This window comes from Leuresthes tenuis, unplaced genomic scaffold (genome assembly GCF_036924035.1).
Source record: "Leuresthes tenuis unplaced genomic scaffold, fLeuTen1.0.hap1 SCAF_2, whole genome shotgun sequence".
Lineage (NCBI taxonomy): Eukaryota > Metazoa > Chordata > Actinopteri > Atheriniformes > Atherinopsidae > Leuresthes > Leuresthes tenuis.
This window is the reverse complement of record NW_027325356.1, coordinates 4,068,429-4,081,163: the sequence shown is the minus strand read 5'-3', so window position 1 is coordinate 4,081,163 and position 12,735 is coordinate 4,068,429. Positions and strand designations below refer to the sequence as shown.

At 42.4% G+C, this 12,735-nt stretch overlaps 1 protein-coding gene across 4 annotated transcripts in view; it reads right to left on the bottom strand.

Moving 5' to 3' along the window:
- ppip5k1a (diphosphoinositol pentakisphosphate kinase 1a) overlaps positions 1-9,832 on the bottom strand; it is a 32,378-nt gene extending 22,546 nt beyond the window's left edge. For all 4 annotated transcript variants that reach the window (XM_072379909.1, XM_072379910.1, XM_072379911.1 and 1 more), the window contains exons 1-15: positions 9,750-9,832; positions 6,541-7,036; positions 5,624-5,819; positions 5,353-5,443; positions 5,176-5,261; positions 4,569-4,723; positions 3,110-3,211; positions 2,844-3,005; positions 2,640-2,761; positions 2,449-2,550; positions 2,284-2,370; positions 2,129-2,204; positions 1,934-2,043; positions 376-461; positions 160-285 (exon numbers count right to left, since the gene is read on the bottom strand). In XM_072379909.1, coding sequence (XP_072236010.1) covers positions 160-285; positions 376-461; positions 1,934-2,043; positions 2,129-2,204; positions 2,284-2,370; positions 2,449-2,550; positions 2,640-2,761; positions 2,844-3,005; positions 3,110-3,211; positions 4,569-4,723; positions 5,176-5,261; positions 5,353-5,443; positions 5,624-5,819; positions 6,541-6,684 — 1,645 coding nt within the window. In that variant the 5' untranslated portion in view covers positions 6,685-7,036; positions 9,750-9,832. The remainder of the gene's footprint in view (positions 1-159; positions 286-375; positions 462-1,933; positions 2,044-2,128; positions 2,205-2,283; positions 2,371-2,448; positions 2,551-2,639; positions 2,762-2,843; positions 3,006-3,109; positions 3,212-4,568; positions 4,724-5,175; positions 5,262-5,352; positions 5,444-5,623; positions 5,820-6,540; positions 7,037-9,749) is intronic.
- Between the last annotated feature and the right edge of the window lie 2,903 nt (positions 9,833-12,735).

Sequence of the window (12,735 nt, the reverse complement as noted above, 5' to 3'; positions counted from 1 at the left end):
TCTTTGAGAATATGTGCGTTTGACATCTTTACCGCCACTGATCGCAGGCTTCTGCAAGTTCATTTTTCCCCATCACCAGCTTGTTGCTCCTCTTTTACCAAATACAATCATAATCATAGCAGAGGGGCGAGGAATGCGACACATCTGGGTTCATCTCACCTTGTCCTCCGGGGTACATACAGCGGAAGGCTCTGCCCAGCTCCTCGGCCTGCACTCTGCCAGCAGGAGTCAGCTCTCCTCCCCACTTAAGAACCAGCAGCAGAGAAGGACCTTCCTTACGCGAGTCTGAAAATTAATTCACAGCCAAGCATGAAGACGGTTTGAGCACCGGCACCATTTTGACTGGAACAAAGGGCTTATAAAAATCCTCCCTACCTTCTTCTTCACTTGAGGTTTTAGGCTGCCCATGGGGCAGGTAAGTTAGTTGCACTTTTCTGTTGATCCCAGAGAAGTGGCCATACCTTTATTAGAGGGAAACAAAACAAATCTGAAATCTAATCTCCATCCATCCATTATCTGCTGCTTATCCGGGGTTCGGGTCGAGGGGGCAGACGTCCAAATATAGCCAAGGACATAAGGTCAGTTCCTGTTCCTAAGTTGCAAATTCTGGATTTGTTTTTAACTAGTGTCCAGAGGACAGGGAGTGTCTGTAAAACACAAGTCAAACACAATTGTTTGACAGTCAAATGGATTTACAAATCTGACAAAGGCTCACGTGATTCTTTTACATATTAAAACTCTCCATCCATCCATCATCTGCTGCTTCTCCGGGGGTCGGGGGGGCAGCAGCTTTAACAGAGAAACCCAGACCTCCCTGTCCCCTGCCACTTCCTCCAGCTCTTCCGGGGGGACCCCGAGGCGTTCCCAGGCCAGCCGAGAGACATAGTCTCTCCACCGTGTCCTGGGTCTTCCCCGGGTCTCCTCCCAGTGGGACGGGCCCAGAACACCTCCCCAGGGAGGCGTCCAGGAGGCATCCTCACCAGATGCCACCTCATCTGACTCCTCTCAATGCGGAGGAGCAGCGGTTCTACTCCGAGCCCCTCCTGGATGACTGAGCTTCTCACCCTATCTCTAAGGGAGGCCCAAACACCCTGTGGAGGAAACCCATTTCGGCCGCTTGTATCTGCGATCTCGTTCTTTCGGTCTCTACCCACAGCTCGTGACCATAGGTGAGGATGGGAACGTAGACTGACCAGTAAATAGAGAGCTTCTCCTTCTGGCTCAGCTCCTTCTTCACAGCGACGGGTCGGTGCAGCAACACTGCAGACGCTGCACCGATCCGCCGTCAATCTCCCGCTCCATTCGTCCCTCACTGTGAACAAGACCCCGAGATACTTGAACTCCTCCACTTGGGGAAGGATCTCATCCCCGACCCGGAGAGAGCGTTCCACCCTTTTCAGGCTGAAATCTTATCTTAAAGACTTAACTGAATGTGTTCTGTTGTGAGGTAAAGTGGCTGTTATCTTTCTTTGAACACCACAGAAGAAAAGGTGTCATCTCTCCCAGAAACAGGGATATACGCACTTTAGTGCCACTGGGTCCTATCAAAACACAGTAATCTTTAACATTTGGCCGCTAAGGATCTCTGGAGGCGTGACAGAAAGGCACAACAATGTCCAGAATGTTTACTGTGCACCGTGCAGCACATCAGCTGCTGGAGGAGTCGTTTGGCAGGTGGTGGCCTTTAAAAAGCCCGTCTGTCATAATCACAGGAGAGACACATTCAGGAAACGCTTTCCAACCACAACCACGTACCGTGTAAAGCTACGAGGAAGATGATTGTTGCCATTCGTTTGTTATTTTTGCTAAATTTAAATGTTTTGGTGTGGATCAGGATCCTTTCTTCCAAACAGCAACTGACACGGTTTGCAGCGATGACCCAGAAATCGGGGATCAGTGGATGATGATTTGACCCAGTTTACTTGTCACTTACATTTCCAGAACAGTTTTCAGCTGCTCCAGTTTGGACTTTTTCTCTTCGATCTCACAATCATTGTGCTGTCCGAGTTCTGCCAGCAGCAGCCGTGTGATGTCCAGCACCTCCTGTCAGGGTTCAGGGTAACAAGGCGTCAGAAGCGTCACCGGTGCACCCAAACAGGCCGTTTAAAACCCACCGATTCACCATTACCTGCAGCTGTTTTGGCTTCTTGAGTTTTAATTTCCCAGTTTTGTAGCCTCCATACTTTTCAAACAGATCGAAGAACCTGGATGCATCAGACAAACGAATTATAAGAAAGGGTTTTAAAGATTAAGCAGGAAGTTATTCACAAAGAGACAACGCACATGGGGTTGCGAACTTCCATCTTCATCTTCTGTTTGGGTGTTCTGTCTCCATGACGGATGACAGCGATGACGCAGCGTAGCTCCATCCTGACGGGTTTCAAGAGTAAATTAACAGTAACATTCAACCCCTAAAATGATTTCTATCAATCTGAACCCATGACTCACATGGTCCCCGAGGTGGTTGGAACTATGGGGATGTCCTCGGCCTCAGTTGGGATGGACCAAGGTATCTGAAACTGAGGAGCCAGCTCACGCATTACAATATTCCTGGAAAGCAGAGCAGACCGACACGGTGAGTCAACAGGAGGGATTTAAAACAAAAGAAACAGCCATCATGGCGATCCTAAAGGTGTTACCCAAGGATCTTGGCACAGTCGTCGTAGTATTTCATGGAATTCTTCACGAAACTGAAACCATTGACATCGCATACGTAAGAGTGTCCATTGGCTCGGAGAAGGTCGAAGCCGCACACCGTTTGCTGCAGTAAAAGAAGTTCGCATTACTACCCGACAACAAGGATAAAGGATACCGGGACGTGTCCGACTACTGCCTCTGCCTACCTTGAAAGCCAGGCACACCTTACGGGCAACCAGTTTCTCCATAGCTGAGAGCATGACAGGGTAGCGGACCTCCTTCCCCTCGCTGTCCCTCTCAACCTTCCCATCCAAAGCAGGAGACTTGCGGGCCTCGGCGTGGGCATAGTCGGGCCCCACAGTGTACACCTGATGCAAGACAACCACCGCAGGGTTCACATTTCATTGGTGTTCACAGACAGTGCAGTTCATCTACAATGCTGTGTGAAAGTAATGCTAAATCCATAGGCTACCTTAACGTCAGTGCCATCTGTTGGCATGAACTCTTCATAGATGTAAGAGCCTGTCTTCCTCACACTGCTCTCCGGTGAGTAGACACTGCTCCGGCTCCCAATCTACACAAAACACAGTGAATTGAGATGACTGAGCCTTTCCATCTGAGTCATGGGTACAGATTAGGGCTGTACGATACACTAATCTCACAATACGATACACGGAATACAGCCAACAAGTCGATATGATTTAATACACATCATTTTCTGAAAGATTTTAAAGGGACAGTGTGATTTGACATGAATCGTTGCTGATTGGACGGTGGTCCGACCTTTGAACCGGAAGGACACCACCAGGCAAACGGAAACAAACAAAAATGTCACAACCGTGTCTTCAGCGTACTCAGACTCATGTTTATGTTGTGAATATTACATCATCAACCTGCTTATTTTACTTGCTAAATACCATAAACACAAATCCAAATTCTCTGATCACAAACCATCTTTTTTCATTTTTTAGAAGGAGCTCAAACAATAAATTACAACAATCCTACATTTTATAAACAGAAAAGCCATAAAAACCACTGAGCTATGCACTTTATAACATTTTTAAGAACTAATTTATCATCGTTTTGTATAATATGACCCCCCCCCGGCATTGTTTTGTTTTATGTTAATGTTCTGTGTTTTCACTAATTGTAACGTCTGATTTTTCAATAAAGTTTGCTTAAAAAAAAAATTTAATTAAATAATAATAAAATTAATAAATTAAAAAATAAAATAAAATAAAATAAAAATAAATAAAATAAAATAAAATAAAATAAAATAAAAATAAAATAAAAATAAAAATAAAAATAAAAATAAAAATAAAAATAAAATAAAATAAAATAAAATAAAATAAAATAAAATAAAATAAAATAAAATAAAATAAAATAAAATAAAATAAAATAAAATAAAATAAAATAAAATAAAATAAAATAAAATAAAATAAAATAAAATAAAAATAAAAATAAAAATAAAAATAAAAATAAAAATAAAATTAATAAATAAATTTTTAAAAAAATCGATACTTGATCGGGAAACAAAATATCGATATATATATCGCGGTATCGATAAAATGTCCCAGCCCTAGCACAGCTGTGCATTTGGCAGCAGTCTCTACAACAAACAGTCTGAATTCACAGGCTGCGGCTCCATGTTTGGCAGCAGTGCTACGATTTATGATGACGCACTTTAGGAGGTTAATACATTCTCGTCTGTTCAGATGATCAACAGCTGAAGTGATGACTAAAGACGTAATATGAAAGTGTGCACTCAGAAAGTGGAGCTCAGGCCTGGAGCAGAAACGCTTCCCAAATGTAACATGAGTTGTTGTTACTTCTGACATGTGGGGAAAGGAGGGGGATGTGGAAATTCACACAATCAGCTGCCAGTTTCATTCCATGTTTGAGCTGAAGAGGCAAAAAGGGAAAGTAAGAACCTTTCTGAAGAGTCGCTGACTCCCACCTCCTGCAGAGGTGGGGTAGTAGATGTAGACGTTGTGGTCCTCAGCACAGACGGGCTTCTCAACAAAAGGCTTCTGGAATATCTCCCCGTTCACCTCCACGTGGTCCTCCCCTTCCACCAGGTTGCACTCTGAGACACACACACAGAGCAAATGCTGCTGCTCGTCAGCTCCTTTGCATCGCTGCCAGTAATACAGACAGATGATGCTTGACCCCGCAGTGTTTACTCTGGAGCCCTCTGAAGCAGCTCCGCACTCTCAGCCATGCGGCTCTCGTTTTAAAGACCGTTCCCCCCGTCAGACACGTAAAGCATCCGATCGCTCATCGCCACAGGGACAGTGTGTAAAAACAGGACTTGCATGCCAGAACCATCATATCATAGCATTTAAGTGTTGGACACATTTGATACTATATTTATCCGAGCTCAAATAAAACCTACGTCATCTCAAATAAACAGCATCAGGATGCTGCACGGACCACAGTTTTAGGGCTGCTGTGAAAAGCTCTGAGAACTGAGTGAGAAATGGAGTGAATCATTTCTTTATTTCACAATAATCAGAGGAGAGTCAGCAGCTTACTGACCATCTGGTTTATCTGGGTCACGGTTCAGCACAGTGTACCGTGGAAGATCAATCCCTTCCTCCTGTAGGATGCGATAAACTTCTCTCCTGTTAGAAATTAAACAAGAACCAGAAACAAATGGGTTTACATCGATTGCTGAACTTTGCAGGTATTGATCTTTTCAGGAAATGGACCCACCTGTCCTGTATGTAGTACTGCATGTTCACGTCATTTATCAGCAGGGGGTTTCTCAGTTTGGCATAGCTCACTGCCTTATCCAGCGGGAATCCTGGCGTACACATGCAGACAAATGCTTAAAACAGAAAAGTCAGAGCTAAAGGGCTCAGAGTCGTGGCTTTTCAGACAGTTTCAGAGAAAATACACCCAGCAGACACACCGACTCTGGACTAAAACATAACAGCGTCATCACAGCTAAGCAGAAACGAAGGCCACAAACAGGGTGTTGTACCCTTGGAGTGGAAGGAGATGAGGCAGTCACACAGAGGCCACTTGTCCACAGGCTCGTTGAGGATAACATCCTCTGGAAAGATGACCACCGTGATGTACTCAAACCTGCACAGCCTCTCCAGGATCTGGGTCATCGGCTTGGACTTGGACTTCTTCATCATGCAACAGATCCCCACCACGATCTGTTGCTCCGGAGGCTGCGCAGCGGAGAGAAAGAGGGCGGCAACATTTCAATGATGTGCCCACAGGCTCGAAAGGTCACAGATTAGTTGGACAAATGCCCAAGAAAAGTCAGTTTAAACATTAAACATCCAGGAACAACGTCTGGGTTGAAATGCATTTACCAACAAGAGAGCTTGCCTTGTTTCGTTTGTACCTTAAACCAAGAAATAAGACAACTGAGTGAAAAAAAACCTTTTATTCTTATCAAATAGGCTAAAAACATATTTATTTCAGGTGGCTTTTAATACCCAGTAGTATGGTGACTCTTTTATATTATCTTATTCAATTTTGCTGTATTTTATTTCATTGCGTTTACTGTTATTTTATTGTTTTTTACTTATTCTTTTCTTTATTTATTATCTAAAGCACTTTGGTACCGAAATAGATTGTTGTAAAGGGCTGTAGAAATAAATTACATTTACATTTAAATCTAGAGGAAAACAACATTTAGCTTCAGTAAAACTGACTTTGTAAAACAGACATTTAGATATTCAAATATCCGTGTTCTGAACCAACAGCACATCGTGTCTCTTCTGCCGTGCATCCAATGCAAAAAGTGACTTATTATTTTAGATTTTATATGATCTGCTACACAAAGGCCTGCAGAATAAAACTACCAGCACCAGATGTTCTGGTACCAGACAGATTCTGGTGCCGACATCATTTCTTACAGCTAACTGAGGGAGATTCTCTCACCGAGTCCGTGTCTTCGTCGTCCTCATAGAGCTCCATGTCTGTCCTTATGCTATCTTCCAGGACCTCGCTCTCATCGTCCTCGTAGCCCACGAAGAATCTGGGAGCGCCACACCGGCTCTCGCCCGGGCTGTTGGGCTCTGACATCACAATCTCCCACGGCAGCGCTTAGTGTCCCGCCGCGCCATCGTACACCAACACGCCGCTGGAGCGGGCCGCTGATGGGAGGCCTGGGGGAGGCAGGAGTCCACTCTGCTTTGGCTGCACAGCAGAGCTGGTGTGAGTGAGGCAGAGCGGCAGGATTAGACGCTTAAACATCAAATGAAACGAGGAAAGTTGCTGTGCCGGTCCGTCTCCTGCGATGACGTCACTCTAGATTCTCATTCTTCATTCGGCAAATTCACATCTTCCACGACTGGTTTGGATCTTCAGCAACAGGGTCAGGCTCAAGCTATCGGATGACGGTCCTTTCCTCCATTTGTGTGCAGCACTGACAGCCCTAAAAGAACACAAAATCCAACAAACATCATCTAATCAGTTCTACAAAACAGTGATGTTAGCTTGATGTTAGCCATGTTTGTTTACTTGTTGCTTAATTCTTCATACATGTGCTTCCTGTGACCTCAGTGGTGTAAAAACTGTGCTTACATGTTAGTTTGCATCATGGGTGGAAATCCAAACAAAGTGAAACCTTTATGAATCATTTTTACACCAACAAGCTCATCAGAACAGATCCACAAAACAACGAATTAATCAAAACTACAACCTTTTTATTTGGTCTTTAAACTAAAGAACAACTGCAAATATCATCCACTGTTAGGAGGAAACGGACATTGTTTTTGCCAATAGTGCAGCAATGCCGCAGGGACCTCAGCCCTGATCTGCATTCCCACAACCGCTGAACATCAGCGGGTCACAGAGACCCGGAGGTCAGCCGACCACAGCGTGCTGTTGACAGACCACAGCTGATCACCACCCTCTGGCTCACTGTAAGACCCTCATCTAAGCAGTGAAACACCTCAGCGTGAGACACAAACAACCATGGGTCTGAGCTGACTATTTACAGCAGAAAAGATTGTTATGAGTGGAAGTGGCCCAGAGGGACTTCAACTGAGACAATAAACAGACACAACTGTGCAAACACTTATGGGCCTTAAGGACAAATATCACTCTCCTCCCTTAAGGACGCCGATGACCTGCAAACTCAGTACAATTATATCATTTTTCCATGTATGAAACACTTCTAGAGCAAGAAATAGTTAGATTGAAATCACATCAGTCAGCAACTAACAATTATTTCTTTATTGGAAGTTTCTTTTAGGGATAAGAGACAAAAATGTGGTATTCTCCGTCTTAAAGACATAACAACTAACAGGACTTTACAGACAGCTTTTACCAATAAACCGTCATCTTTCCATTTAAACTTAGTTTCTGTTAAAACATCTGCAGATTTTGGCCCTGGGAGTCATATCAGAGTAGAGTGGAGTAAGGGTTAACTGCAGTGGAGTATGTAGCAGGAAGGTATGTCATTTACTTCATACTGTTCAGGTATTCGTTCTTACATCCGTTTTAGCACCGCGTCGGTTTTAAAATAAACGCATTCCATATCTAAGTGGATTAGTGTTACAGAGCTTGATTATAACTGTTAATCTCTTCTATTACACCTGTTTACTGAGGCTTGCCGCAGCGCCGCAGCTCTCACCGAGGTCACCGAGGTCATGTCCTCTATTTTTGAACAGGACTTCGGGGATTTAGGTGACCTGGGTGCAGTTAACGTTCCACAGTTTAATGCAGGGCAGCGGGGTGAAAGCCTCCAACCCCAGGTCAGGTTTCACAGAGCTGGAAACACAGTATTGTTTTAAATTTGATGAAAGTGGTTCTTTAGAGACTATGCAGCTGTTTTTGAGAGGTTTTATTCTAATCAACAGCTGGTACCAGAGTCTAAACACTAAGAATAAAAGAACAGCAGAAAGAAATATCACTTCCAAACCTTCTTTTCTTGCAGAGACTGGCAAACAATATATTTTAGGGTGTGCAAAGTCTGAGAAAACTAGCACCTTTAAATGAGTGACAAGCTGACAATCTGAACGTCTCTGTATACAGAAACCAAATAGATCACATTGGTGATTAATTCAAGGCCAAACTGAGCTACTTCTGTGTCCGTTTCCTGATCAAAACATGTTTTAGGTTTTAGTCTTTGCCAAGTAAGGCTGTAAATTGAATATTTCTGGTGCAAAACAACACATTTGTGCTCTAGATGTCACTTTAAACTAAAGGGAATAATGTGAATATTTTCATTTTAACATCATGGTTTGCAGCTACACTCAAAACATGTGAAGTTTAATGTCATATGAGTAAAAATAGGCTTGCTTTAGAAACAAAAAACTAGACTACCATTGCTGTTATAAACTAATTAGTTAATTCAACGAAATAGTCGTGAAATTGTGAAAAATAAATAAAACAATGGATTTTCATCTCCAATCACAATATTAAAAAATAAACCGGGAATTTCTCTTTCTAAACGAGAAACGTTTAATAATAACAGTGATTATCTTCATTTAAATAAACGCACACTTTACTCAGGGTAATCTATGAAACAAACCCCACGTCAGCTGCTGACATCTTGAGAAAATTCCATGATTTTTCAGAAAGAAAACATGTTTTAGCTTGTCCCACCTGATCAGTCAGTTGGAAGGGGCCTGACAGGTTTACCTGGAACAACTTAGGTGACGGTGACAGGTGGAAAACCTAATATATGTACATATAAACCAGGGATGCTCCGAGTTAACCAATTCCCAAAGTCTACAGTGAGTCTTTCTCCATGAAAACAACTTAATTTGCGTTTTACACGAAGAAGTAAATGTACAAAAGCGTGAAACCAGGACAAAAAAAAAAAAAATTGATGACGAGATTTGCTAAAAAAAAAAAAAAAGCACAAACTCTGCGAGATTAGCTGATTTTATTAACATCGTTTTGTGCCGAGGAAGTTGGAGCGAGATGCAGTTAATTTTGGGAATTTCATATTTAGCCACTGTTAGCTAGCGTTAGCATTGAGCTAGTTACCCGATGGGTTTGCAGTGTAAACAAGTCACGCGAGGCCATTTTGTATGCATTTGAAGCAAATATATTCTTAAAAACTATGCTATTACCGACGCTAATGCTTAGGGCTGTATGCACGTCAATTTTTACCGATAGCAAAATATATTACTCACGGTGCAGCTAGAAGGATTTTACCGTAGCCATCAGCTTCCTCCCTTCACTCTTGACAGTTAACAACCTTATTTTTTTCTGTTTGACGTAGGAATGATTGACGTCTAAACCGACCAATGGAAAAGGAGGACTACTCTTAAAGGCGTGTCACAAAAATCTAATGAGCCAATAGGCAGCGAACAAAGCCAATAGGGACAAACGTCATCCTAAAAGAAGGGAGGAGCAGTGGCGACCTCTAGCGTTCAGACTGTGATAGGAGGGGAGAAATCAGTTTTTCTAACCCTGAATAATCTTTAAATATGATGTATCCCTGTATGTTAAACTACAATATATATTACACACTACTTAATCATTTGAATTGACAGCTTGTCGTAAAATATTGGATTATTTATCACTGTGAATCCCTGTTTGAGTCACGGATATAAGATGTTTTGTTAACTAATTAAATAAAATGCAATGAGTTCTAAAAGAGGTTTTCTGTTTCTTTTGTGTAAATTGATTGTTTTCAATCAAAGGTTGTATGGAAGAGTCTTTCTCGAACTGTCCATCTTCCATTTTCAATGTGACTAATGAAGACAATATATTCTGTTTCCATTTTCCATCATTAGATATTTGATATTTCACCACAAAAATGGAAGAAACTATCATCTAACATCAAAACTCAGTCAAATCAACTTATCTTTACAAAAATATGCAAGCACGAATGTCTGATGGAGTAATGTTTAAGTATATAAACAAATCATCATCACGTGATCTTTGGAATATTAACTTACCTGTAAAATATGACACAAATTTAGACTTTTTCATATGTAGTTCTGGCTGTTTTTTTATCTGATTATTCATAATAAAACCTTGTTGTATGAGCTCTGCCTATAACCTGATTTGACTTGCAGGGATGATACTTTACAAAGTGCCACTATGGGTTGTATTCAAAGGTATAAACACACGACATCAGTTACTGTTTCAATCGGATTACCTTCTGCTTTAAGCTGCTGCTTTCTGTTGGACAGTCCCTTAATCAGGTACTTTTCTCGCCGTTTTTGGGGCACAGAAGTCTCGAATTAGCTGCCGTTTGCACAAAAGTGTGTCTGCAGAGTCACGTGTGAAGCTGCTGGAGACACATGAGGAGTGGAAGCAGTTTTCATTACAACTGTTGCTGCAGGTGCATTTCCAACATCATTTCAAGATGAATTTGCCCCGCCTTGCTTCTCCCTTTCGAAGTCAGCATTTCCTACACATTGACCCTGCCCTCCTTTAACAGAGAGTCTGCAGAGCAACACTGACATCAGCGTGTCTGAGCCACCCTGTGCAGACCACAGCCAACTGCTCGGTTACATACCTGTGTGCAGGCCAAGTGGGGCGGGTGCAGAGGGCTGTTATAGTACCAGTGAAAGGAGCATTATATAAACAGCTCGGGGAGCAGTGGGCCCACAAAGCTCCTCTGTAGGCCAACTGAACATGAAGATGACGGAGGACCCATTCGCACAAATGTCGTCTGTTTGAAAACATGAATAACTTTTGTCTCTCAACACTCCTTTTTCGAATTATGAGTGTGTTTGAGTTGCATTTGTGAGACTGAACAGAGTGAAAATCTGGCATGTGATGGGAAGAGGCAGTTTTTGTCCTATTTCCAGTGAAATATATCCAAACGATCCTTGTATTCTCCTTCATTACTTCAGCTTCTGTCACAAAGACCCTCTGTGAGGAAGCTCCGTCTGCCCACCGCCCTCATATGGCGTCCATCTGCCAAAGGCGAGGGTGTCACCCTCTCTGTGACGCTCAGGACCAGGTCACGCCAGGAGAAGGGCTCTCATTATGGAAACAGCCCTCGTTTTTACCGCTAGATTCCAGGCTGCAGCTGCTGGTTGCTTTAGCTTCTGGGCCCCTTCAGGAGATGATGGATGTCCAGTGTTTGCCAGTAAAACAGCCAGCTTCCCCCCCCTCCGACTGCTCATTCAGGCCACAAGTTGTTCTTTATATCGCTTATAAATGTGAACGAGGCCTTGTAATGTTTAAAGACAGCACGCTGAGACAGAAATTTGTTTGGAAAATGCATCCTGATCATTAATTGGGTTGATTGGCAAAAGACAAAAGACACCCCTCTGTGACAGAAAGTATTCAAATATGGTTTGTTGGGTTCAGAATCATGTACAACATTTGGTGATTTCATCATCATATGGTACAAAATATCACGAAAGGTGCAGTGTGCAACAGTAACACCAGAATAAAACTAATTATAGGGACAGTCCAACCAAAACTGGACTAATCTAACGCTAAAATTAGAGGTGATGGAGATAGAGAAACGTCTGAAACGTGTCTGACCAAGAAGTGATACTCATAGAAATAAAAGAAATGTCATTGCCTTATTCTTCCTAAAATAACTTGATATTTCTCATGATAAATGCAACATTTTGACACAGTTTTTCAGGTTGTTTTTTTACGAAACTCTGTGAAAAACAATGGATTAAAGTCATCCTAACACATGTAATCATGTCCTGTAAGAACAAATGAAGGGAAATGTGGTTTTCTGGAAGCTAAATGAGACGCAGGAGACCTTTTTCCAAGACATGAACACGTCTCTCCACACCCAGAAACACAGGATGGCTGCTTGTGGACGCTGTCCATCGGCCGAGTTTCTTCCAGCTCTGCTCACATATAAAAACTGTAGCTTTACATCTTCTGCTGGATACAAACACATTAAAGATGTGACACCTTGTTCTGCTCCGAGCATCATTCAGCGGCCACGTTTTCCGGCTGTACACAACAACTCATTTATGACTAAATTCGTGTTTTAAGGAAAAGTTATTGCAGTCATGGATGAAGAAATATGATCAACAGCCAAATAGAAAATGATCCACCTGACATTTAATAACAGATGTTAGTCGATTCCTTTTGAAGCAGCGAGAGAAACATGAGACCAAAGCAGAATATCTCTGTGCAAAAGTATTTGGCCACCCCTAATTTCTTTATATATATATTGGCAGGTGT